The 25,538-nt window shown below is 30.2% G+C and overlaps 4 protein-coding genes across 4 annotated transcripts; 2 read left to right on the top strand and 2 right to left on the bottom strand.

Moving 5' to 3' along the window:
- The first annotated feature begins 273 nt into the window (after nucleotides 1-273).
- Nucleotides 274-1,580, top strand: LOC133783711 (large ribosomal subunit protein P2B-like). The gene is made up of 4 exons (XM_062223359.1): nucleotides 274-339; nucleotides 442-530; nucleotides 1,015-1,244; nucleotides 1,342-1,580. Exons 2-4 carry the CDS (start codon nucleotides 443-445, stop codon nucleotides 1,366-1,368), a joined length of 345 nt encoding a protein of 114 aa, XP_062079343.1. The 5' UTR covers nucleotides 274-339; nucleotide 442; the 3' UTR covers nucleotides 1,369-1,580.
- A 4,816-nt stretch (nucleotides 1,581-6,396) lies between these two features.
- LOC133783666 (ferredoxin--NADP reductase, embryo isozyme, chloroplastic-like) lies at nucleotides 6,397-7,378 on the top strand. The gene is made up of 2 exons (XM_062223314.1): nucleotides 6,397-6,630; nucleotides 6,710-7,378. The coding sequence occupies exons 1-2, from the start codon at nucleotides 6,397-6,399 to the stop codon at nucleotides 7,376-7,378; spliced, it is 903 nt and encodes a 300-aa protein (XP_062079298.1).
- A 2,545-nt stretch (nucleotides 7,379-9,923) lies between these two features.
- On the bottom strand, nucleotides 9,924-10,784 carry LOC133783710 (protein SIEVE ELEMENT OCCLUSION B-like). The gene has a single exon (XM_062223358.1). It carries the CDS (start codon nucleotides 10,604-10,606, stop codon nucleotides 10,154-10,156), a length of 453 nt encoding a protein of 150 aa, XP_062079342.1. The 5' UTR covers nucleotides 10,607-10,784; the 3' UTR covers nucleotides 9,924-10,153.
- A 9,305-nt stretch (nucleotides 10,785-20,089) lies between these two features.
- Nucleotides 20,090-23,067, bottom strand: LOC133781455 (uncharacterized). The gene is made up of 4 exons (XM_062220439.1): nucleotides 23,020-23,067; nucleotides 22,040-22,634; nucleotides 21,159-21,739; nucleotides 20,090-21,058 (listed from the first exon to the last, which is right to left on the bottom strand). The coding sequence occupies exons 2-4, from the start codon at nucleotides 22,611-22,613 to the stop codon at nucleotides 20,336-20,338; spliced, it is 1,878 nt and encodes a 625-aa protein (XP_062076423.1). The 5' UTR covers nucleotides 22,614-22,634; nucleotides 23,020-23,067; the 3' UTR covers nucleotides 20,090-20,335.
- Nucleotides 23,068-25,538: the final 2,471 nt, after the last annotated feature.

Below are 25,538 nucleotides of genomic sequence, written 5' to 3'. Positions count from 1 at the left end.
ATATTTTATTTTGATTTGAGCTAAAAAATAAAATTGAAATATTATGATTATTTATTTTATTCTTAAAAAGAAAATCATTTTAATTACATGCTCATCACAAATGTTTTGATTTTTTAAAATAATAAAATATAACTGGAAAATTTTATTTATTAATTAGCAATTTTGTACAAAATTTATTTACACACCTTTTACTCATTATTTTTACGAGTAACTATGGTTGTTACTTTTAGAATTGGGTAATTACCCTATTTTTATATGGTAATTTCCTTATTTGCGATTCTCTTCATCTCAGTCCTCTCTCTCCCTCGCCGCCTCACAGTCTCTCACCTCCCTCGTCAGGTTTCTCTCTCTATAAATTTTCTAACTTTCTCTTCTAACGAGTGTAATTTTGTTTTTTAATTCTAGGGTTTTTTTTTCTCAATTTTTGTTTTGAATTGACAGAATGAAGATAATCGCCGCTTACTTGTTGGCCGTCTTGGGAGGAAACGCTTCTCCTTCCGCCGCTGATTTGAAGAAGATTCTCGGTTCAGGTATGATCAACTACGATTCTTTGGCCTTATTGGTATTGGGTTCTGTTCATAATCACAGATCTGAGGATTAGTAGTAGCTCATAGTAGTTCTTATGATGATGAAAGAGATTAAAGCGAACATTATTAGATGACTGAGAAACAACCATAGCTATAAAACATTAGATATTTTTTTAGTTAATTTATATTAGTTTATGTTATTTTATCTGTATATACAATGAAAAGAGCTTAATTTGGATGACTTTATATACAAGGTTAATGGAAGATTAGGGTTTTTTGTTGTTTGTTTTTCTTGAATGGTTTAGTGTTTTAGTGGGAGGTATTTTCTAGATCTAATATTTAACATTGAAGAAATATGAACCATTGGGGACTAAGATTACTGGCTAGTGTTAAATATTTTGGTGAAGTTTGGTTTGGGTTTTGTTTTTGTTTTTGTTTCAGTGTTGATAAGAAAGTGAATTGAATCTGTTTTTGTTGTTTGTTGCAGTTGGAATTGAGGCAGAGGACGAGAAGATCAACTTCCTCTTGTCTGAGGTCAAGGGCAAAGATTTCGCAGAGCTAATTGCATCTGGAAGGGAGAAGCTCTCATCAGTCCCATCTGGTGGTGGTGCAGTTGCTTTCTCCGCACCCGCAGGAGGAGCCGCTGCTGCCCCAGCTGCTGCTGCCGCCGAGTCAAAGAAGGAAGAGAAAGTTGAAGAGAAGGAAGAATCAGACGATGTAAGTTCTATTGATTAACTTGTTCGATTGGTTTCGGTTGTTCAATAATCCATTGAATTTTCTCTGATGGTGTGCTGTGATGTATTCTTTGTTTCAGGATATGGTTTTCAGTCTCTTCGACTAAAAGCTTTGATATGAAGATTTTGAGTTTTTGGTAATGGAATTTTGCTTTTTTAGTTTATTTTATTCTTATTTAGATGTTTAGAGGAGGAAGCAAAGTTTGAGACACTTCAGAGATAATTTATCTTTTGAGCTTTTAGTTGGATGTTTCCTGTCCAAATTACTGCATATTTTTCCTCAATTTAAGCTTAATATTAGTGCATTGCAATTGTGCCATTTTATATTTTCTTTTACCTTATTATAATCTTGCTTTGGCCTCCATGTTTTATTCTGCTCCTCTTTTCTTATGATGGGGAAAAATAAGTTGAAAATTTCCAGCAAAAAAAAAAAAAAAACCTAAAAACTAGTCTATTATATATGAATATATGTATTATATAAGCCGGGAGTATGAGTTTCTTAAGTGACAGATGCTTAAAAGCATCCTATGGTGTCTAATATCCTATATAGCTATTGGTCAAATATCCAATCCAACATATTTTAATTTTACCTTACTCTAATTAAAAATATATATAATCCGATATTAAATCTCATTAATGGTGATATGTCATATTAAGGTGCCTTATAGCCATACTTTTCTAATAATGAATCACACCAATATTCTAATATTGAATCACACCAATAAGATACCCCACATCCTAAAGTGGCTGCCTTATGTCAATGCGTTTCTTGAATTGTGTTTCATGTTTGTTTGTTAAGTAATATCATTATAAATAAAAATGGCATGGAACAGTTTTCCTTTTGTTCTTCTCAAATAAAAAGCTATATCAAATAGATAGTGTTCTTCTCAAATAAAAAGCTATATCAAATTGTGATAATTTCACAATCCGGAAAGAACGAGTTCTTTTTCAAATAGATTTATTCTTTTTCAAATCTGGCAACTCTTATTTCGATGTTTTCTCATATTTATGCGCATCTTAATTTTATTTGAGAAAATTTTATCTTTATAGGACCTGAATAAATATATGTTTATTCGTTTAAGTACATATCCACATAAAGTACATTGTTATGTAATAAATATATTGTAATACATGGAACATAATACTCGTCATAAAAATAGAACCTAGTAATACATTAATTTAAATGCTGACCAAGTGGGAGAATGTTATAATATTTATTTATTTAGTATATAAAATCACTTTGTTACAAATAATTGATTTAATATATTAAAGTCAATATTTAATTTATTGATAAAATATTATAATTAATGGTCAACATTATTTATTACCTGATTTTGTTTTTTCCCGATTTTTCATATTCCAACTGATTGAGAAAATATCTCAATCTGTGGCAGAGACTCTGATGGTAAGTCTCACTCTATAAATATAGAGTACCGGTCCCCAAGCTCACTACTCATTCTGACTATCAATAACTCCATCTAAAAGAGTTAGTGAGAGCTTGGAAGCTCGAGTACTCATTCTAATTTTTTTTTTTTGTAAATCTAGATCGAGATTATCAATTGCAATGGTTGGAGGTATACAATATTCGATCATTTATTTGTATATGTTCATTCTATATATTAATTCCGCCTACATGTATAAGATTGTTCATATGCCTATATTTCATTTTACTTACACAAAGAGCTATGTCATCATTCCGTTAGCTACATAGGATAAAATTAACAGAAGTACCACTCTACAAGATTATGAATAGTTTAGGGATAATTTTTAATAGTACAAAAAAATCAGGAACATAAGTTCAGGAGCCAAAAATCCTAAATAACCTTTTATTTATTATTTCAACATCTGAGTTTAGGGCCATGCATTTATCGAAGGCTTTTTCTTATCAATAAATAATTATACATATATATATATGACCCACCAATCCGCCATCCATGCAAAGCACATGTTCACTTCGACTTTATCATGATCAATATCGTTATATTAATAGATTTAAATTATAATATATATATATAGATATAGATACATATATAATATTATGTAAAGTATAATCATAGTTCATGTTATTCCTTAGTAATATTTTATTCATTTTATACAAACAAAGTATTTTAAATTGTTAATTTATATGTATGTTGATTGTTAAAAATCTTTTTACAATTGCTATTTTAGTTTCTTTTGATGTTGTTTTGAGACTTTTTTATATTTATTTTTATTATCAAAAATAAAAATGTAAGAAAAAAATGAAAAGAGATGAATTTTGATAAATCATAGGTTAAAAATTCAATTTTTTATTTTTTGTTGCTTAAGTCTCAAGTTTTATTGAGCCCGTCCAGTACTTAATGTGATTTGATTATATAAGACTGACCCAAATATGGGTTGAACTCTTTAATAAAATATTGTTTAGAATCCAAATTAAGTCATTTGATAATCATATATATGCAGATTGATCCATCTAACTCTGTCAAAAGAATTGTTTAAATCATACATTTTGGATCTTCGTGAGAAGGTATTTGAACTGTTGGTTGACTCTGGAGCTTACATATACCTGGTTGGGTCTGAGGACATGGTTCGTAAAGTTGAAGACGATTTCGGGAAAGTTGTCAAAATAAAAATATATATATCACTCTTATTAATATGGTCATGGGAATAAATAAATGTCTTATTATGTGTCTTATTAGTACGTTGTGTTACAATTAATAAGCTTTTGTGTACGTTACGTTGTTGAATAATAATGAAGAGAGAGCTTCCATTAATCATTTTTAATGACTGATTATATATATACATATATATTTCTTCATATATAAAGTAACATATGATATAGGTCCAAATGGTTTAAAATGAGTGTATGACCATCGTATTATTAAAAAAATATTATTATTATAGGACGATAATAATGATTAACAAAAATTATTTCCAACCTTTTAATAATAGCGTACGATACGAGGCACAGGAAATTTGAATCCATATACCTAAATATATAGATTAAAAACTTCATATAGTTAAAATAACAAAAAAAAATTCAGCGAAAGACATTCATTATTTTTTACATAGATAATTTAAACAAGAAATAAGCTATTTATACCCAAGCATAAGATTTTTCTGTACACTCAAGAAATTCTCTACAATAAAAAAAATACAATCAATAATGGGGTCAAGAAGAAACATTATAATGGAGAATGGTTCTCAAATTTTTTCAGAATGGGGCGCATATATTTTTTAAATAATGGCTATTAAGGATAGAAGCTCTAATCTCATTTGGCAATATACATACATATATATAGTCATTATATATATATTAATTTATTTTCAAACTACATATGTGTTCATTTCCCATTTGGCATTAACGGTTGGGTGCGATGCTTCGGTTTCATCATTGATGAGAGTTGTGCTGATGTGATTTCTTTATTTTGATTTGTAATTAGCTTTTGTAAACCAAAGCCTCATAAATAGAAGGTAGTTACTAGTCTTGGTCATTATGCAGTGCAGCTCAAATAAAGTTGGAATTAGTCTTGCAGCCACAGGTATAAAATCAAAATAAAGGGAGCAAAAAATTGATTCACGCTTCTTTTTGGATTGTAAACCAAAATTTAAAATTAAATTGAACCTTGATACATAAACATGGCACACTATTTATAATTGATATCATATGTGATACTACTCCGATTCTGACCTCAACCCTAGCCCCAGTCCTAAAATAAATCTTGATCCTCGACCCCTTGACAAAACCTAGACCACGGTCCTGACCTCGATACTCGACCCTCCACCCGCCAGCCTTGAATCTTTGCCCCAACCCCGACCTCGACACCGGTCTTGAACCCCTGACCACAACACCGACCCAGCCCCAACCCCAACCCTACTCAACATGACTCTAGAAGCTATTTTTGGAAATCTTGTTAATGTTTTATTTTCATAGTTACTTCATTTTGAATATTATATAGTTTAAATATGTAACATGTTTATCTAAATAGATGTTATATGAGTTAGAATAACATATTTGAACCTGTTTATTTTTTATTCCCGAACCCCTCAACCCCTTTGGTGATCTGTTACATTAGATCAATCTTGTTCTTTTATTTTTTGCGATTAAATGGTTTTCTTCTACATATTTTTGTTTATTTTTAATAATTTTACTTGTCATGACTAAGAAATAAAATTTTGGAAGAAAACTGATCTTGAATGGTAATTTTTAATTTCGATGCATTTGAATTATTTAACTTTTTTTTTTTTTTTTTGTATTTTTATGTGTAACTTAACACTTTTTGGGGACGTAGCAGTGCTATATTAATTATTAACAAGCATTGAATAAGACACAAAGTTGGGATTTAGAATTATTTGTTTTAATTCTCATTTGGCGATGAGTCACTGAGGTGTGATAATGTGAAATGTGATTGTGTGAACAAAGATGTCTTTATTTCAAAATTTGAATAATTTAAGCCAGATTTCAACCTCTCATAAATATATAAGGTCTAGTAAATAACCTTAGTCAAATAAATGTTGTTATTTGATATATTAAGGTGTCCAAAATACAAGAGGTGTTACTTTTAAATTGATTATCGATACTCCATAATAATTATTAAATTACATTATGTGAGACCCGATATTGAATTTCGACAATAAAAGTATGTCACCTCCTTGTGGTGTTCGACATCACTAATGCCTCTTAGCAATTATGTCTAGTGGTGCATTTTATGTGGTGTCGGATTTAATACGAGACTTGATCAACACTTGCTCTCGAATAATATATATTCTAGTATGGATGGGTTTAAGGAGAGAGTAAACGTTGTATTAGTCTTCCTTTTACACTTAGAAAACAGGGTTGTATTAATCTCTTGATCGATCAATTCGTTATAACATGATTGGGCGAGCTTAATAAGATGTCCTTAGTTCGATATCATGTCCTCTAAGATCTGGCTACGGTAGCCATCTAATAGTTTGAAAACGAGTGTATATATGTATGGTGTGAACAAATCAAAGAAAAAAAGCATAAACGTGTTACATGCATGCATGCAAGTGGGATAAACTATATATATATAAATCCCTTTTTGGAGGACCAAACATTTCTCATCTCAGCTCACTAGCTAAATATATATACATATCTTTTGTTGTTGCTTTCTTTCCATCTAGCTAGCTCCGCTATGACTCATATCGTTTCTGATGTTCGAAGGGTTCCAGTTGGTCCTATAGAGCTGGAAGATGCCATCTGTCCCACAAATTTATACACGTGTGAGAAACCTTATACTGCCACCATACTTTCTATTAGGAAGATTTATTCATGTCTTCAATGTGATGATACGATTTACGAAATCGTATTTGCTCATTGTGGCAAGCTGTCTTACTGGGAGGGACAAGCCTTCGGTGTTATGCGCCCCGTACGTATCTTATTATATATACTAAGTAATTCAAACAATATTAACTATGTGACATAACTATTATTATTTGTGCATGCAGAATCCCGATGATCCCTCTGTACCAGGGTGTGTCAAAGAGCTTAGGAATATCTTTGTTGCTTCCTCTAGGTATGGAGATGACTTTAATGGCAAAACAGCTACCATAGTCGTGCCTCTTGACATAATTGACAAGACCTTGAAGTATTTATGCCTGGAAGCAAGTCCTGGAGACCATCTTCAACTTGTTGGTCCCACCTTCGAGGCCACACTTTTGGGAGATTATAGTCCTACTGCCACTCACATATTTGTGGCTAAATCTGGGGCTGCCATTGCTCCCTTCAGAGCCCATCTTCGTCGTTTTTTTAAAGAAGATATTTCTTCGTTCAAATTTTCTGGCAATGTGTTGCTGTTCTATGGGGCCAAGAACGATCCCAATTGTCGACAATATTACGACGAATTCAAGCAATACAAGGAGGATTACCCACGCAATTTCGCCTACAAATACTTCAACGACCTTTTGGATGGAAAAGCTGATTTTACATATGTGTTTCAAAAGGTTGTCCATGATGGAGCTTATATATATCTGGTTGGGCCTCAGGGCATGGTGGATGAGGTTGATTCCGTCTTCAGAGGTTTTGTCGATTCTCCAGAAGATCAGGATAAGTGGACCGGAATAAAAGATGAACTAGTAAGGAAGAACCAGTGGCGCGCACATGTATATTATTATTGACATTTGCATAATTTATGCATATGAAAATTATTCAGAATTTTCTGAAAATTTGTAGCATACTCTAAATAACTATAATATACTCAAACACCACAATTATCAATATGAATACGTATATCAATGCACAACAAGCAACATAAATCATAAACAATGGTAAAAGTGAGACACCAAGATTTTTACGTGGAAATCCAATGTAGGAAAAACTACAGGAATCGTAATCCGCTTAAATCATCCACAGTCACCAAAATCCAAGAATGAGATTACGATATTCTTCTCTAATATTACTAGAGGCTTGCAACAATATCAAGGTTACAATCTTGAATAAAAAATACATATAGTCATCATCTATAAAGATGGATACACCAAAGAAAAGTTTGGGTCTCACCAAATGGGTATAGTACAAGAGCACCTTAGAGAGGATTGTGAAATATAATCCTTAGAAATCAGCTCTCAACAAATTGACAGTTAGAGTTGTTAAAACAGTTAAAATCTCTATTATGACACTTAGTGCACCAAGGCAAGTTTAGTCTTTTCTTTTCAATTATATACCTATAAAGGTCTTGTGTTCACTTGTAAAATTACAGCGTGTAAAGAGAAAAAACAATTCAAATTGAATGAGAGAAAAAAAGTGAGTGTTGAGAGAATTGTAAAGTGAGAGAGAGATTGGAAAATCTGAAACCAAGATCAGTGTTCTTGGACTAAACTCAAGCAGAGTTTTGGGGTGTTTTTTCTTCTGTAATATTCTAGGAGGTGCACTACACTTGTTCATATACTATAATCATTTGATTAATGATAATAACAACTCAGGGGAGTAGCTGGAAGTAGGTCAATTCATTGGGACCGAACCAGGATAAACTGGTGTGTTTGTTCCTTAATCTTTCTATTTTTGTTCTTGTTTTTCCCATCTGTTAGTTCTCAAACTGTTTGAAGTTTTGTTTCAATCTTTTAAAGTTGTTAATCTTAACTTACGTGTCACGTAGTAATATGCCCACATGTATCCGTCACTTGACATGTCACCATATTCATCAAATGTCAGCAGCCACATCACCTTTTTTTTCAGCCATATCACCTTCTTTTTTATAATTATGTAAAAAAGTGAGGGAAAAATAAGCAGGAATCATTAACAAATTTCCCTCCAAAAATAATCGTAGGCAAATCTAATACCTACCAATACTAATGGTAGATAATAATAAATTTTATAGCTCCACCCGTTTTCTTAAGGAATTCCCTACCAATAGTCGCTACGAAAATATAATCGTAGGTAAAAGAATTCTTTAGCTACCAATAAATATATGTAGGTAAAAAATTGGTAGGTAAATGCCAAATTTCTTGTAGTGCATGTTTTTAAGGTTTTCAAGTATTAGGATTTATTCCCTAAAAGCATGTGAAAAGACATTTTAATTATTTAAATAAAAGTACAATTTTATTATATTTGAATGTTATAATTATTGTTTGAATAGTTTGTATAAATACCATAAAATCTCATATTCATTGATGAGAATAGGATCATGTATAAGTACGAGAGAATTAAAATCATATATAATGAATAAATTTATCAACAACGTATTAAAGTAAGAAATCTTTAATAAATTGTTGTTAGTACAGTTTACTAAGCATATGAGATGCGCATAATCTAGATTCAGATGACTGATATGGATAGACATCTTGGTAAATGTGTTGTATATAATAGAGTGTTTATATATGGCAAGACCGATGCAATTTAATTATCATGTTGTAAAGATTTAATTCATATCATAATAGATTATCATTTGTAGATTAATCTAAATCCTAAGTAAATATGAACTCTTTTTTTTTGTTCATTAGATATTTTGATTCATTTGTTAAGGTCTCTTGACATAATGAGACTAGTGACTTTTGTTTTAGAGATTCAATATTATGAATGACTCGAAACATAATTTTACAAAAATAAAATTCATGCATTTATTTAATTGGTAAGATATATGTTTGTATGAATATTTATTATATCATTCCTTTTTCGTTTAAAATCATCCTAGTTATTTTTCCAGAAAAATGAAATCATCCTTGCTTTTGGTATGGTGTTTTTAATTATGGCATATTTGGAAACAACTGTGTAATTACTAGGCCGTGTAATTACTAGGGTAGTATTTACATATTCGAGTAAATACATTCTATTTTAAAATACAATGTGTATTCGGATGTTAAGTGGTAATTACTTATGAAATTCTATTGGCATGTTTCGCAAAACATTTAGAAATTACACATAAAATTAATATTATGTAATAAATATTATTTAAAATTGATAGTTATAATTAGCAATTACACAGTTTAATTACACTCAATTCTTATGGGGCTATAAAAATAGGAGAGTGCAATTGAGACCCCTCAATTATCTCAAATTACATAATTACCGTATATTGAGGAATTACTCTGAATTACATCAAATTTCATACGAAGAGGTGGCTTTCCAAACACGTACTTTTAGTAACATTTGCTAAACTTTAACACAGTATTCACGGCAAATCTGATTGTACCAAAAATACATCATTCATAACACAAAGATTTACGAGTAGATGAGGCATCAAATTATTACTAACGTAAAAAAAATGCCATTATTGGACATACACAAAACACACACGCTTCCACGACCGAAATACGTACTAATTCTGAGGACATGAGCTAGCAGATTACTTACCATATACGTAAGCAATCTTTATACATAAGTTAGCCCTTTATTTAATCTTATTACGACTCAGAAGTACGTACATTAGATATATTAGTACAAACATACATAACATATTAGTGAAATGCATTCAAAGGAGGATCCACATGGCAGCACTTGTAACTGGTGAACATCTCCAAGGTGCGAGAGCAGCCTGGGTCTGGGCATTGGATTTCAAGGTTCTTTCCCTCGTGAGTGGGGATATAAAAGTGGCAGCAAGTGGGTTCAGTAGTCCCCGAAAGTGTCTCATAATAGTCCTTCAAACTCTTCTCGAACCCATTCTTCTGAATATTCTCCTTCCACTTTCCAAACTCTTCCAACACTTTACACATCGTCGGAATATAGCCAATGGTCACCAACGAGGGTCCTTTGCTAAACAACACCCAGCCATCTTTGTAGTTGAACGACAACAATTTTGCGATATCTTTAGCCCCAAAGTAGTCATCTTTTTCGGGAGCCTTTTGATCAACTTCCACGGAAGTTCTTGAGCCGAGCAAGCTCTCTACATTAGACCAGAATTTCTTAAGCATGGAGAGACCTTTGTCCTTGCTTTCGATTGTCTTCTTCTCCACACAAAACAACTCGATATTAATCTTGTGATCTTTAATGATGGCCTCTGATTTCTCTTTGAACTGTTTGGTCCATTCCTCTTTTCCTCCGTAGAAGAAAATATACTTGTTCCCCTTGAGCTGTACCAGTGAAGTCAGTAAATATCATTAACAATCTAATATCTTATCACCAATTTTTTTTTTTTGAAACATTATAAGTAAATTTGATCATGCAGTGTAAGAAGAGTTATATATTACCCAGGTGCAAATAGAACCGTCCAAATTTCTGAACAATCTATCAATCCATCTAAATTCTCTTATTATGGGAACATCAATTTCAAAGAATTTTGGATCACCGCGGATCAAATCGAGTTTTTTGCGGTTTATCAACTTCCCATCGTTTAACGCCACAACCAACCCCTCGCCAGTAAATTCCCAATGTTCCCTGATGTATTTTAGCCCTGCAATCGGTTTAAAGAAATTCAAGATGTACCATGGCATCTTTGACCTTTGACACTCAAAATTTTTCTTTTGTGTCTCATTCCATGACTCTACAATGGGAATCCACACTATTGTGTATCGGTTGTGTTTCTTTACACTACAACAAAAAGAATTTTTAGAGGCGGAAATATTACCGGCGGACTAAGTCCGCCGGTAATGTTCAATATATTAGCGGCGGAGTACTGGCTCCGCCGCTAATAATGGAAAAATCAAAATAAAAAATTAATTTTTTTATTAGCGGCGGACTTTCCTGTTATTAGAGGCGGATTCTCCGCCGCTAATACAATGCCCGGGAACGGTTTCAAAATTATTACCGGCGGGTTCCACTGGTAATATTACCGGCGGGTCCCGCCGGTAATATTACATTACCGGCGGTTAATAGCGGCGGGCCCGCCGGTAATAGTGCATTACCGGCGGATTAAATGCGGCGGGATCCGCCGGCATTGTGGTATTACCGGCGGAGACCCGCCGGTGATGTTTTAATACCGGCGGAAACCCGCCGGTAATAATGGTATATAGAGCCTTTTTTCAGCCTTCTTCTTCTTCTTCTTCTTCTTCTTCTTCTTCGTCCGTCCGAAAACTCCCTCACAGATCTCTCGCTGGTTTTCTCTCGCAAGTTTTGTCTTCAAGATTGTATCCAAGGTACAATCTTTAATTGCTGTTATCATTCTGTTTGTTTTATGGATTGATTTGGTTTTCTAATTTTTGTCTACGTAGTTTACCTGATGTTATTGTCATCATGCATGATATCTTTCTTCACAGTTCTTGTCTTTCCTGTCGTTGATTTTGATTAATCGTTCTTGGTCTCGGGCAAATTCTGAGAAGTCCGTGTATAGCATTCGTACCCATTTCACCTGAACCCACAGTACCCAATAATTCAAAACCTTATTATTATTATTATTATTATTATTTATATACATATATGTGCGTAAATAACACACTTTAGACTCTAGAGTACAGATTAATCTTATTTTAGCATTTTGGACAAATAAAGAAAATTAAATGGTATATTATGTTAATAAAGTATTTATATAGTTTAATTTGCATACCCTCTTAAGAGCTGGCTCAAGGGCGATTCTCGCTCAGAGTTTTTGTGTGCGGAGCAAGTCACAAAATCACCTTTCCCTGCAAAAAGATATAAATTATATAACAGATTTTACAAATGAAAAAAAAAAAAAAAAACTTATAAGTAAAAATATAACTAGAGCATGCATGATGACAATTCCCAGTTCATGTTTTTAGCCTTCTCTCACAGTTTTTGAATCGATCTTTGAAGTGTTAGGTGCTGGAAGTCTTCTAGAAACTTGGAGAACGGTTTATTTTGTCGAGGGGTGACTGCAAGAACAAGTTAGTACAAACCAGTTCTACCTTCTTAGAAATCTCTCTGCTTTTTGATGTCTTTGTAGGCAACATTTGTATGTGAACGCGACACTGCTTGTTAATTGAGGAAATGTCATAAAGAGTATGTCAGCAGTAGTTTATGTAATTAATCTGATTCTGAAATGGGTTTTATAGATTTCTCTCGAATGCTTCGTCTCTAGGAGAAGTAATCAAATTTTCAATAGATTATCTGCTATACAGTGAGTATCAAAAATTCAATTTAAATTTTTTATGTAACATTTTGTCACAATAGACTATCTGCTATACAGTGAGTATGCACCCTGATTTAAGGCTTTATCTCACGTTTTTTTCAGAGTCAAAGGGACTACTGGAGTTGAACTTGCATCTGGCTTTCATTGGTATTTAAAGTATTTAGGGGCAAAGATCTTGAAGATCCAGGTAACTTTCATATATATATATATATTGATTCATATATATAATATATATATATTGGGTGATTTCTTTGAACTTTTTCATATATAGGGATTAAAAAAATAAGAATCTTTTATGTTTTTTAGTTTAATTGCTGTCTTTCTAGTAGTTTTTTTCTTAGTTTAATTAATTAAATAATAAAATTTTGATTCAACATTATTTAATTAAATAATTTAATTTAATTTTTTATTGAATAACATTATCTAATTGAATAATTTAATTTAATTTAATTTAATACAAATCTTAAAAATTAATAATGATTAATTAAATAGTTAATATTATTAATTATATAATTTAATAGTTAATGTTATCTAATTAATAATATTCACTATTATTAAATTATTTTAATATAGAAATTAAAAAATTTATTTAATAAATTTTTTTACAATTAATAATGATTAATTAAAAATTACTACATATCTTATAATAATTTATTTTTTAATTAATTAATTAATAAAAGTTTGATTCAACATTATTTAATTAAATAATTTAATTTAATTATTTATTAAATAACATTATCTAATTGAATAATTTAATTTAATTTAATTTAATACAAATCTTAAAAATTAATAATGATTAATTAAATAGTTAATATTATTAATTATATAATTTAATAGTTAATGTTATCTAATTAATAATATTCACTATTATTAAATTATTTTAATATAGAAATTAAAAAATTTATTTAATAAATTTTTTTACAATTAATAATGATTAATTAAAAATTACTACATATCTTATAATAATTTATTTTTTAATTTTTTAATTAATAAAAGTTTGATTCAACATTATTTAATTAAATAATTTAATTTAATTATTTATTAAATAACATTATCTAATTGAATAATTTAATTTAATTTAATACAAATCTTAAAAATTAATAATGAATAATTAAATAGTTAATATTATTAATTATATAATTTAATAGTTAATGTTATCTAATTAATAATATTCACTATTATTAAATTATTTTAATATAGAAATTAAAAAATTTATTTAATAAATTTTTTTACAATTAATAATGATTAATTAAAAATTACTACATATCTTATAATAATTTATTTTTTAATTTTTTAATTAATAAAAGTTTGATTCAACATTATTTAATTAAATAATTTAATTTAATTATTTATTAAATAACATTATCTAATTGAATAATTTAATTTAATTTAATACAAATCTTAAAAATTAATAATGATTAATTAAATAGTTAATATTATTAATTATATAATTTAATAGTTAATGTTATCTAATTAATAATATTCACTATTATTAAATTATTTTAATATAGAAATTAAAAAATTTATTTAATAATTTTTTTTACAATTAATAATGATTAATTAAAAATTACTACATATCTTATAATAATTTATTTTTTAATTTTTTAATTAATAAAAGTTTGATTCAACATTATTTAATTAAATAATTTAATTTAATTCTTTATTAAATAACATTATCTAATTGAATAATTTAATTTAATTTAATACAAATCTTAAAAATTAATAATGATTAATTAAATAGTTAATATTATTAATTATATAATTTAATAGTTAATGTTATCTAATTAATAATATTCACTATTATTAAATTATTTTAATATAGAAATTAAAAAATTTATTTAATAATTTTTTTTACAATTAATAATGATTAATTAAAAATTACTACATATCTTATAATAATTTATTTTTTAATTTTTTAATTAATAAAAGTTTGATTCAACATTATTTAATTAAATAATTTAATTTAATTCTTTATTAAATAACATTATCTAATTGAATAATTTAATTTAATTTAATACAAATCTTAAAAATTAATAATGATTAATTAAATAGTTAATATTATTAATTATATAATTTAATAGTTAATGTTATCTAATTAATAATATTCACTATTATTAAATTATTTTAATATAGAAATTAAAAATTTTATTTAATAATTTTTTTTACAATTAATAATGATTAATTAAAAATTACTACATATCTTATAATAATTTATTTTTTCTGTCCCGGTATGCTTGTGATTGATGGTTGTTGACTACAACCATCGATTACAGGGATATCGGCACAGAAATGATAAGTTTAAAGTATTAACAATAAAATAATGAAATGAATTTTTTTTAATGTGAATAAAATTATATAATAAAACATCATAAAATAACATAAGATATTATAATATTGCATAAGATTTAAAAAATGATAACAAATTTTTTTGTTATCCATTCCTATTCACATTACTAAAACTCACAGACTCTTGTAACACTCTAGATGGCGATTGACAAGACTTGGACAACATTGAGAAATCGTGCTTGTCAAGAATATTGGAATGGTCTACAATCTTTTTTGAGGATGGCCTCGGAATATAAGGATTCTGATGGAAGAATTAGGTGTCCGTGTGTCAGATGCATAAATAACAGGCTTGAAATTTTATCTGTTGTCGAAGCACATGTATTCGATTGGGGATTTTATCAAGGTTATGAGAGGTGGATTTATCATGGGGAAACGGAACTAGATGTTGTTGATGAGGTAGTTGATGATGATGAAGTTGACGAGATGATTCCCATAGTGGAGGACTTCCTCTTACCGACAACTGAGCAAGTAGACAATAGATAGATTTTTAGATAGATTTTTAGCTAACAGACAGTGGAGGGATAAATATAGTACAGCTGAGGTGACTTTTCTCCCTGAAGATGAGTTTGATCATTCTCCTGGTCTTCTCTCCATATATCCTCTTATGCAGAATATCAAAAAGCCTTTCAGATATTTTAACTTTTGGAAAAATCTGATTGGTTTTACTGATATTGTGAAGAAATCTTGGTTGGTCAAAATAGAAGGTTCTCCTATGTACTGTTTAGTCTCTCAGCTGAAGCATCTCAAAATGGGATTAAAAGAATTGAATAGACATGGCAGAGGTAATGTAGAGATTCAAGATCATGATAGCTATAATAATTTAATTCAGATTCAACAGAAATTGCAAAGTAATCCTGGCAATTTCCAGCTTATTGAGGAAGAAAAAAAGGCTCGGCAGGTGTATAGAGAAGCACACAAGAATTACATGAGTTTTCTTAGTCAAAAAGCTAAGATTGCTTGGCTCAAAAGTGGAGATGAGAATACTAAATTGTTTCATGCTAGTCTGAAGAAGAGAAGGCAGCACAATACAATATATTCTATTCAAGACCAGGATGGTAGATGGATTGATACTCAGGAGGGGGTTATATCTGCTTTTCTAGATTTTTATAAATCTCTTTTGGGAACCTCTACTCCTAATAGAACCATAGTTCACAAGAGATTGGTGCAGGAAGGAACTTTGATATCTCAGTCTCAGGCTCACTGGTTGGTGCGTGATTATACTGTAGAAGAAGTTAAAGAGGCTCTGAATTCTATTTCGGATGATAAAGCTCCAGGACCAGATGGGTTTAGCAGTGGTTTTTTTAAGGATACTTGGGATGTGACAGGGGCTGAGCTGACTAAAGCTATTCTCTCTTTTTTGAATTCTGGTCGTCTGCTGAAACAGATTAATGTCTCCACTGTTACTTTGGTTCCAAAATTGGTCTGTCCGAATTCAGTGAGTGATTATAGACCAATTGCTTGCTGCAATGTGGTCTATAAAATTGCTTCTAAAATGATTTGTAAGAGATTAAGAGAAGTGCTCCCTGATATCATATCTGAAAATCAAAGTGGGTTTATTAAAGGAAGGCGTATTGCTCATAATATTATGATTTGTCAAGACATGGTTAGGGGTTATGACAGGAAGAGTGCTAAGTCAGCTTGTTTGTTCAAGATAGATCTTCAAAAAGCGTATGATACTCTTGATTGGGATTTTCTAAAAGAAATGCTTGAAGCCTTAAAGTTTCCAAAAAAATTTACCAATCTTATTATGGAGTGTGTTACTACTACTCGGTTTTCTTTCTCCATTAATGGTGCTCATCATGGTTTTCTTCAAGCTAAAAGAGGTTTACGTCAAGGTGATCCAATCTCGCCTCTTCTTTTTGTGATTGGTATGGAGTATTTGACTAGAATCTTAAGCAAGGTGGCTAAGGAGGCTGAGTTTAAATTTCATCCTAGATGCCAAAGTTTAAAGCCCACTCATCTTTGTTTTGCGGATGATCTTCTTTTATTCTGTAAAGGAGATTACATTTCTGCTCATTTATTGTTGAAAGGTTTTAAATTGTTTTCTAATTCCTCTGGTCTTAAAGCGAATATCAGTAAATCCGCGGTCTATGGGGCAGGTATGAATTCGAATACTATAGATAGACTTGTGGCTTTATCTGGTTTTCAGAAATGTAGCTTGCCTTTTCAGTATCTAGGCATGAAGATTTGTGCTAAAAGGATCTCTAAAGCTGACTGTGTGAGTTTGGTGGATAAGATGGTTAGTAGGATTAGAATTTGGAGCAGTAGGAATTTGTCTTATGCTGGTAGAATTGTGTTAATAAATTCAGTTCTTCTTTCTATAAACTCCTACTGGTCTCAATTAGTGATTCTTCCTCGTTCAGTTTTGCAAAGAATTATACAAGTTTGTAGAGCTTATTTGTGGAAAGGGGTTGATTGGAGTTGTAATCCGGGCCATGTTTCTTGGTCTGTTATCTGCCGGTCTAAATCAGAGGGAGGATTGGGGTTTAGAGATATTGCCTTATGGAATTTTTGTGCCATGGGTAAACATGTTTGAGATATTTCCTCTAAGAAGGACAACTTATGGGTTAAATGGGTGAACACAATCTACATTAAACAAGGAGATTGGTGGAATCATGTAGCGCCGATAGATGCTAGCTGGTATTGGAAACGGATAGTACAAGTGAAAGATAAACTCAAATCTGTGTTTTCTCACCAAGAGTTTCACAGGTTCAATTTTACTATAGCGTCTCTAGTGTCTAAATTGAATATAGTTGCTGGCAGGTGGCAGTTTGCTATGATTTGGGACAGATTTTCTTATCCCAAACATAGAGTTATTATTTGGCTAGCTCTCCTTGACAGATTACCGACTCTTGATAGAATTCAGAGATATAATCCTCTTCACAGTCTTGCTTGTTTGCTATGTGGGAATGCTGTAGAGTGCCACTCGCACCTGTTTTTCTCTTGTTGTGTTAGTTCTAAAATTCTGGTTGAGATTCTGCAGTGGTGTAATATAGCTTATCAGGGGAATAATCTCAAGTACCTGCTGAAGTGGATTGGGAAAAAAAAAATTTCTCAAGGCAGAAGGAAGATTTTTATCAGCATAATTTCAGCTTTGGTTTACCATATTTGGCACAGTAGAAATTCTGTTTTGTGGAACCAGATTAGTATTCCAATTGATGTAATTGTTAGGAATATTATTCATAGTGTGTGTGAGAGGCTTTTTAATATAAATTTCAGTAAGTTCAATAGGGTAGATCAGAATTGGGTGGAATCTCTTCTGAGAGATTGTAATTAATTGTTGTTAGATTGTTCTCTGTTTTGTATTTGTTTGTGGTGCAATATAATCTTACTGATTTACCAAAAAAAAGATGTATTTTTTAAGCATATTATTTTTATATTATTTAGCTTATATTTTTTAGTGAACTTTTTTGGTACTTTAATTTTTAGAAGTATAAAATTGAAATTTTAATTCTAATGATACATTTTTAAATATTTATATTTTGTTCTTATATTGAGTTAAAAGTTAAAATTAAAAACTATTATTATTAAGTGCTAATTAAGAGAGTATAGTTAATATATAATAAACCTATAAATATGGAGATGATAATTATAAAACTGTTTCTCATGCGCATTTTTATTTTACCATTCTTAATTAATAATAACAATAAAGTTTTGTAATTATTCTTTTATCCTTAACTCTTAATTTGTTGGAGTAAAAAATATATTAATTAAAATTTGGCTGATGGTATGTACTTGATGCTTTAATTCAAACAAGATGGGAACGTAGACCTAGTCCCAACTATGCATGGGGTTTGTCCTTTCAAAATTTAATAGATACAACCAACACATACCTTCTTTTTCTAGATAAGAATGCTTTGAAAGGACAAAATTTAATAGGTAGGTCAAAATTATAGTCCATGACGTAAGTTGTAAGTTGTATGGGTGACGTAAGGTTGCAATTGAAATATCACCGATGATGTAATTTAATATTAGTTTTTACATATTTTAATTTAATAATTATTATGAAATATTATTATTAATGTGTTACTTCATTGAGTAACTTAAAGTACTAAATATCAAAATTCTACTAAAAAATTCCAAAATACAGTGAAATAAACTAAATCCGAAGTCGATTAGAAATCTTTAATTCTCAAGTTTAAAACATTAAAAATATCCAAAGCCCTGTATCTTTTAGGGAAAGAGACATTAGACAATCTTAACAATACCAAAAAATATAACTTAACAAGCCAAATGAGTTTGGCACAAGAGATATCATATCGATTAACGTAAAAAGTCTCATAGAAATGATCCTTCTCACTCGAGTCTTTAGCTACAAATATCATACAAAATTAAAAAGACCCAGATAAAAATTAAGTACCAAGGAAACCCCCAAAAAAAAAAAAAATGTCAATACATTTAAGATACTCCTAAAGAGTATTGAAATTTTCTAATCCAAACAAATTAGGGTTATGATTCAAAATCTCTAAAAAAAATCTACAATAATGATAATTAAAAAAAATAGATCGTATCTTATATTCATTTGATTGGGTAATCAAAAAACGTGCGTTCTCATCCCTAAAAATAGATCTCCACGGCTAGTCTAGAGCATCAACAACATTGCTGGAGCTAGGCTTAAGAAGGTTTGTGATGGGATTCGAACCCTTAACCTAAACAAAGAAGGATGCCAACAAAAGCATTCTTATCACAACACCACATGACATGAGGTGTAATTCAAGTATGATAGTTTTAAGTAATTAGGTCCCATGCATTTACCTTTTCGAAAGGTCTTCATCATCAATGTTCGAAACCCATAATTCATATATCATCAATCCAATGTTTTTATTTCTAATGAATGAATTTTAGAGGTGTTTTACACCTTCTGTATGTATTTTTCTAGAAGGTGATATACCAAATACACAAATTAAAAAGCTTTCTATGAAAAGAAATTTATTATATTTTATTGGTTTGCTTACTGTGACAAGCACAATGGCTAATTGGTCAATCAAACATTTTTTTTTTTAATTTTATTTGTCATATATGGAGAAGAAAGAAGACCAAGCCCATTTGATGCCAAGAACAAATTTCATTGGTAATGCTCTAGAACAAAACATTGTCAGCACTGCCAACTTTATTGGAAATAGGTATAAATCAACATTTACCTTATATGCATAAATATAAATCAAAGTAACTGTTTTGAATAAGAAGATCAAAGCTTTTAATCTTGATAGTAGTAGTACTTAATATGTGGTAATAGGGATAATGGTAATACACGGACGCCCTAGTCTACCTCTTACTTCCTTCCCGTTATTAGAAGACGTAAAAAGTAAAAATACAAATGTATAATAAAGTAGGCCACAGGTATCACGAAGGCAGAGGACGCAATTACCCAGGGAGAAGTCTTGGTATCCAACAATGTGGATTTTGTAGACATCGCATAAGCCAATACCGTTGAAGCAATAGACGCGACATTTAGATTAATGGCCATGACCGAGAAGGTTGGTCGACAGAACCGCTTTTGATATAGCGCCAATTTAAAGTTGAAGAAGATTGAGGCAGCTGAGAAACCGAAAGCCAGTGAGTTAAAGACCATGAACAGTTTGAACGACGCATTGTCTTTTAAGATGGCCATGCCAGCATCGTTGTATCCACCTGGAATTTGGACACCGGCAGCGAATGTGATGCTTGCCACGATTGTCGCCACAAGTAAGTTGACGTTCGCTATGTCATTGCCTAGTTTAAGCTCAAACGCAAGTATCTGTGTGGATGATTCTTGTGCTATGTCCTTGGGGAGTAATTTGTTCTCACCATTGTCTTGTTTAAGCTCGCGTGTAAGTGTCTCGTTGGATGATTCTTGTGCTATGTCCTTGCTGGGGAGTAATTTGTTCTCACCATTGTCTTGTTTAAGCTCGCGTGTAAGTGTCTCGTTGGATGATTCTTTTGGATGTACACTTTCCAAGCTCCGTGAACAGAAACTGAACACTTTCATTAACAATAATATAGACTGACCCAAGATCTGCAAGAATGTATATATATTAAACTATACTTAGTCTCTTATACTTTGAAAAGGAAGGATATGTAATCGTTGGATAATAAGTAGAAGATATAAATCTTACGGGGTCGTAGTTATCATACAAAATATCATTGGCCGTCATCCCCTTATTATTAACAGCGTATTTGTCTAGTACTCCACCGTAAACCTTATCAAAGTATAAAAGTATTGTTACCATCGCATAATTTCGACTTAAGATGGCAAGATGTAAGCAAGTATTTCCATCTTTGTCTTTCCAATTTATAACATCCTGACATTCATCCCAAAATAATATATTCGATGCAAAAAATAAAGTGTTTTTACTCTCCGCCGTAACATGTAGAACAGTTCGGTCGTTGTTGTCCAATAATTGGAACATCTTGCGACTATGTATTCCTAAACGATTTGTGGTTAATGCACATGCTGCTCGAAAAGAACCGTTCCTGGCCGAAATGTGAAGAGGGGACATGCCTTCATTGTCTTGGATACAACAAAGGGGTGAGCCGCCTGGCGACATAAATCTATACACCAAACTTATCTCGTTCAAGTGTACCGCATAGTGAAGAGGAGTCCATCCATGCTTATCTTTTTCTTGTAAAATATCATCACCATATTTTTGAAAAACCGCCTCCATCACATCCGTATCTATATCTATATCTGGCTTTCCTGAAAATAAAATATTTATATATGTTTAAAACATAATACCTGATGTATTCAAAAATATATATATATATATTTTTTTTATGTTTTTAACTTTTTTACTGTCATTGATTTTTTTTTTCAAAAATAATACCTGATGTATTCAAAAAAAAGATTTTCGTAGAAGTCAACTAATTGCATAATAACAAGTTTTTTTAAAAAAAAATCAAAATATATTTAACAAAAACTAAATAACAATTAGATATCATACAACAGAACAACTATATATATATAAACTTAAACAACTGAAAAACAAACAAGATGTACCTTTGATTTTCTGTGTTATTCGACCATTGTTACGGATTACAACTGCATGCATAACATTCAAACCATTCCTTCCTGACCAACTTCTATTCTGAGATAATCCTTGTCCATGGACATAATGAACTTTACTTAAAATGAAAATAGCAATATCATCAAGTTCTCTATCGATAGCCAAGAACAATGGCGATTCTCCATCTTTATTATTCGAATAAACTAAATTTGAATCTTTGTCAATTAAAAGCTTAACAATTTCCAACTTATTCATCGTCACAGCTTCATGCAACGCCGTACTTTCCTTCTTATTTGTCTTTGCTAGTAGATCGGAACTGTTTCCTGCTTCAAAATCAACCACCTCATTAAGAAGGAATTTAACCACCTCTAAATGCCCTAACCTTGCAGCAACATGCAGGGGCGTATCACCATTTTTGTTGCTCTCAACCGCATTTAAACATTCATTTTCTTTTAAGAGCTCGACTATGTTGCCTTTATGTCCGGACTTTACCGCATCGTGAAGCTTAAAGATGCACAGCTCATGATCAAGACTACATTTATTAACTTCTGTAGAAATGGACGCCATGTAGTGTTCTTTTATTTAAATCTTCATTAGCCAAAGAATTACCCATAATTAATCTTCAACAAAAAAGCAAGTATAACGGTTATCTATATAAATATATATATATATGTATAAATCCAACGGGACGACAATTAAAATGGTTGATAAAACAATTCTGTTCATGACCAGCCAATTCATTTACAATTTCCTCTTTGGCCTTCTCTCATGAACAAAGACAACAAATTGGTTTAGGTAAGCTAAAAACAACTTAGATATCAATGTGTGCAATTGAAAATATATAGTGTAAAACAGTCATTACAAACTACATAATATAGGATAGTCAAAACAAATCAAAAGTCATCTGCTCATGAAATAATATTATTGAATAATGAATAAATGATAAAGTAAGCTGATAAGCCAACTCCCTAACCTTTATATGAAAACACTCCAAAGTTATCGAAGAGAAGATCGATGGAGAGTGAGTACACATCTGCAAAGTGAGATATATATATATATATATCAATTACTAAATATTATTTTTTAATACAAGTTCTTTTTTGTGGTGACCAAAGTGTACTCTTTTTTTTTTTTTTTTTTGAGGGACCTTATTTGAGCACTCATTTTCAAGTTAGCTGGCTACCGATCACTGCTAGCTACCACATTGATTAGAAAAATCAACTCATACATTTATTACACTGACAAATATTTATTTTAAATTGGTATTACATCCTACTCAACCCAATCACATTATTACACAGTGGATCATTATTATCGTATAATAAAAAGTGCGTCATGACCAGTTTACTCCATTCCATCACTTCTTGTTTTTAAGATACATGAAACTAGACCAGAATGGCGTACCAAGAACCTTCACTATGAAAACGCCATCTACTTCGGTTTATATTAAGATGGAAAGACTTTGGTTATGGCCGACAACTGAAATCGTTCCAAGTAAGTTCAGTAGAAACCGAAGTAGAAATCTATTTGTCTAAAAAAATCCTGAAATTTTGAATTAATAAAAATTAAAGAAAAACATTGTTTATAGTTATTTTAAAAATATATATAATATGATTTAAAATGATAATTTTTTTTAAATTAATATTATGTACTATATATTATTATAATGATATTTTATAATATTTAAATTTATATTAATATAAGTATTAAATATTTAGTTTTGTATTAAATATTATTATAATAATAATATTTTATAACATTTCAATTTATATTAATATAATTATTAAATATTTTCTCTTATATTGTATAGTATTATAATAATAATATTTTATAACATTTGAATTTAAATTAATATAATTAATACATATTTATTTACACACTTTTTATATTGAATTTAAAATATTCCGTTAATATTAACCAAGCAAACCATTAAAAGAAAAAAATTTCATTATTTACACACTTTTTATATTGAAGAAATATATACACACATAATTTTATTTTAATGCAATAAATAGATAGGTCATAGACTTATTTAACATTGAAAGAAATTAGGAGAGACGAAGACTATAAATTTAGTGCCAACTAAATCAACGTCTATATTTATGATACTATAATGAGAATTTATTTAAAAATTGAAAAGACATCTTTCTTTATTATCCAATCATGTTGACAAAGCTATCCCATGCAAAACACATTATAGTATGAGATTATCATAATATTGCGTAATTAATTATTATTGATTTTTAATAAATTATCACTTTGGTCAAAGCTAAAATTATTATAATATTGTGTGATTAATTCTTATTGAATTTTCAAAAAATTATATTGAGTAACTGATATTACTATAATAAGTATGATTAATTGATTTTCAAAAATTAAGATCCGAAATTTGTGATATATTTTGGCATCGATACACATTTTTAACTTTCCATAAAGTCTAGAAAATGATGTTTCTACTCTCATTCTAAGACGCACAAATACAGAATATATCACACACAAAAGTCGCAGATATTGGATATTTTCCCACCATTTACTCTAAAATATAATTATATCATTCAAATGTTACTTTTAACTAATTTAAAGAAAAAATGTTACTGTTAGGTCTTAAGCCGTATCTATCGATCGTTGAATTCAAAAATGTTGGGGACTCATGAATTTAGTTGAGGTCTTTTCTATTCCACGCGAGCCACACACTAAGAATCAACCTCCCTCACTAAAATGAGTTACGGACACTTGTTGATATTAATATGAACTTAAATTTTATGTGACTAGCTTTTAGTTATACAAAAAATATATTATCTTTGACTGAAAAGTAATTTTTTATTACATTTTATGACTATATATTATACGTATATAATGATGGTTTGACAGAGAAAAGTGTTTCTAAGGGTGATTTGTGATTAAGTGTTGGCGTAGATAGATGATTGATGAGAAAGGTGGTTGTGTTAAAAGCTTCCCACCAATGCAAATGAATAGAAACTTGAGTGAGAAGTGTCAGTCTCATTTCAACACTATGACGGTTCTTTCTTTTATTTGCCATTTTAAGGGTGAGTGTGAGGACATAGGTGTTGAAAATAAATTCCCAAAGAGTTGAAGAAAGGAGCAAGACTTCTAATCTGACTGAAGTGTTTTAATTTTAGTATCAAATTTTCTTTCCACAAATTTTTGAAAATCAATAAAAGTGTTTTTAACTTCTGATTTTAATTTAAGAGGAAATCAATAAAAGTGTTTTTAACGAATAATTATATACATTTTAAATGTTACTTTTAACATGTTACTAGTTAATAATGCCCAACTAACGAATGGTCACCTCATCCATGCAGAACACATTCATATCGAGACAAAACACTATGAAAAAATAATCAACCCTCATGATCTGTTTGACCACATATTTTAATATTTCTTATGTTTTTTATGCACCCCGTAACTAAGTAAGGATTTAGTAATTGGGAAATTAAATTTGATAGCTTGATTATAATTTAATATAGCCTT

The sequence above is a fragment of the Humulus lupulus genome, chromosome 6 (genome assembly GCF_963169125.1).
Source record: "Humulus lupulus chromosome 6, drHumLupu1.1, whole genome shotgun sequence".
Classification (NCBI taxonomy): domain Eukaryota; kingdom Viridiplantae; phylum Streptophyta; class Magnoliopsida; order Rosales; family Cannabaceae; genus Humulus; species Humulus lupulus.
Note: the sequence above shows the minus strand (reverse complement) of the source record. Positions and strands in the feature narration are given on the sequence as shown.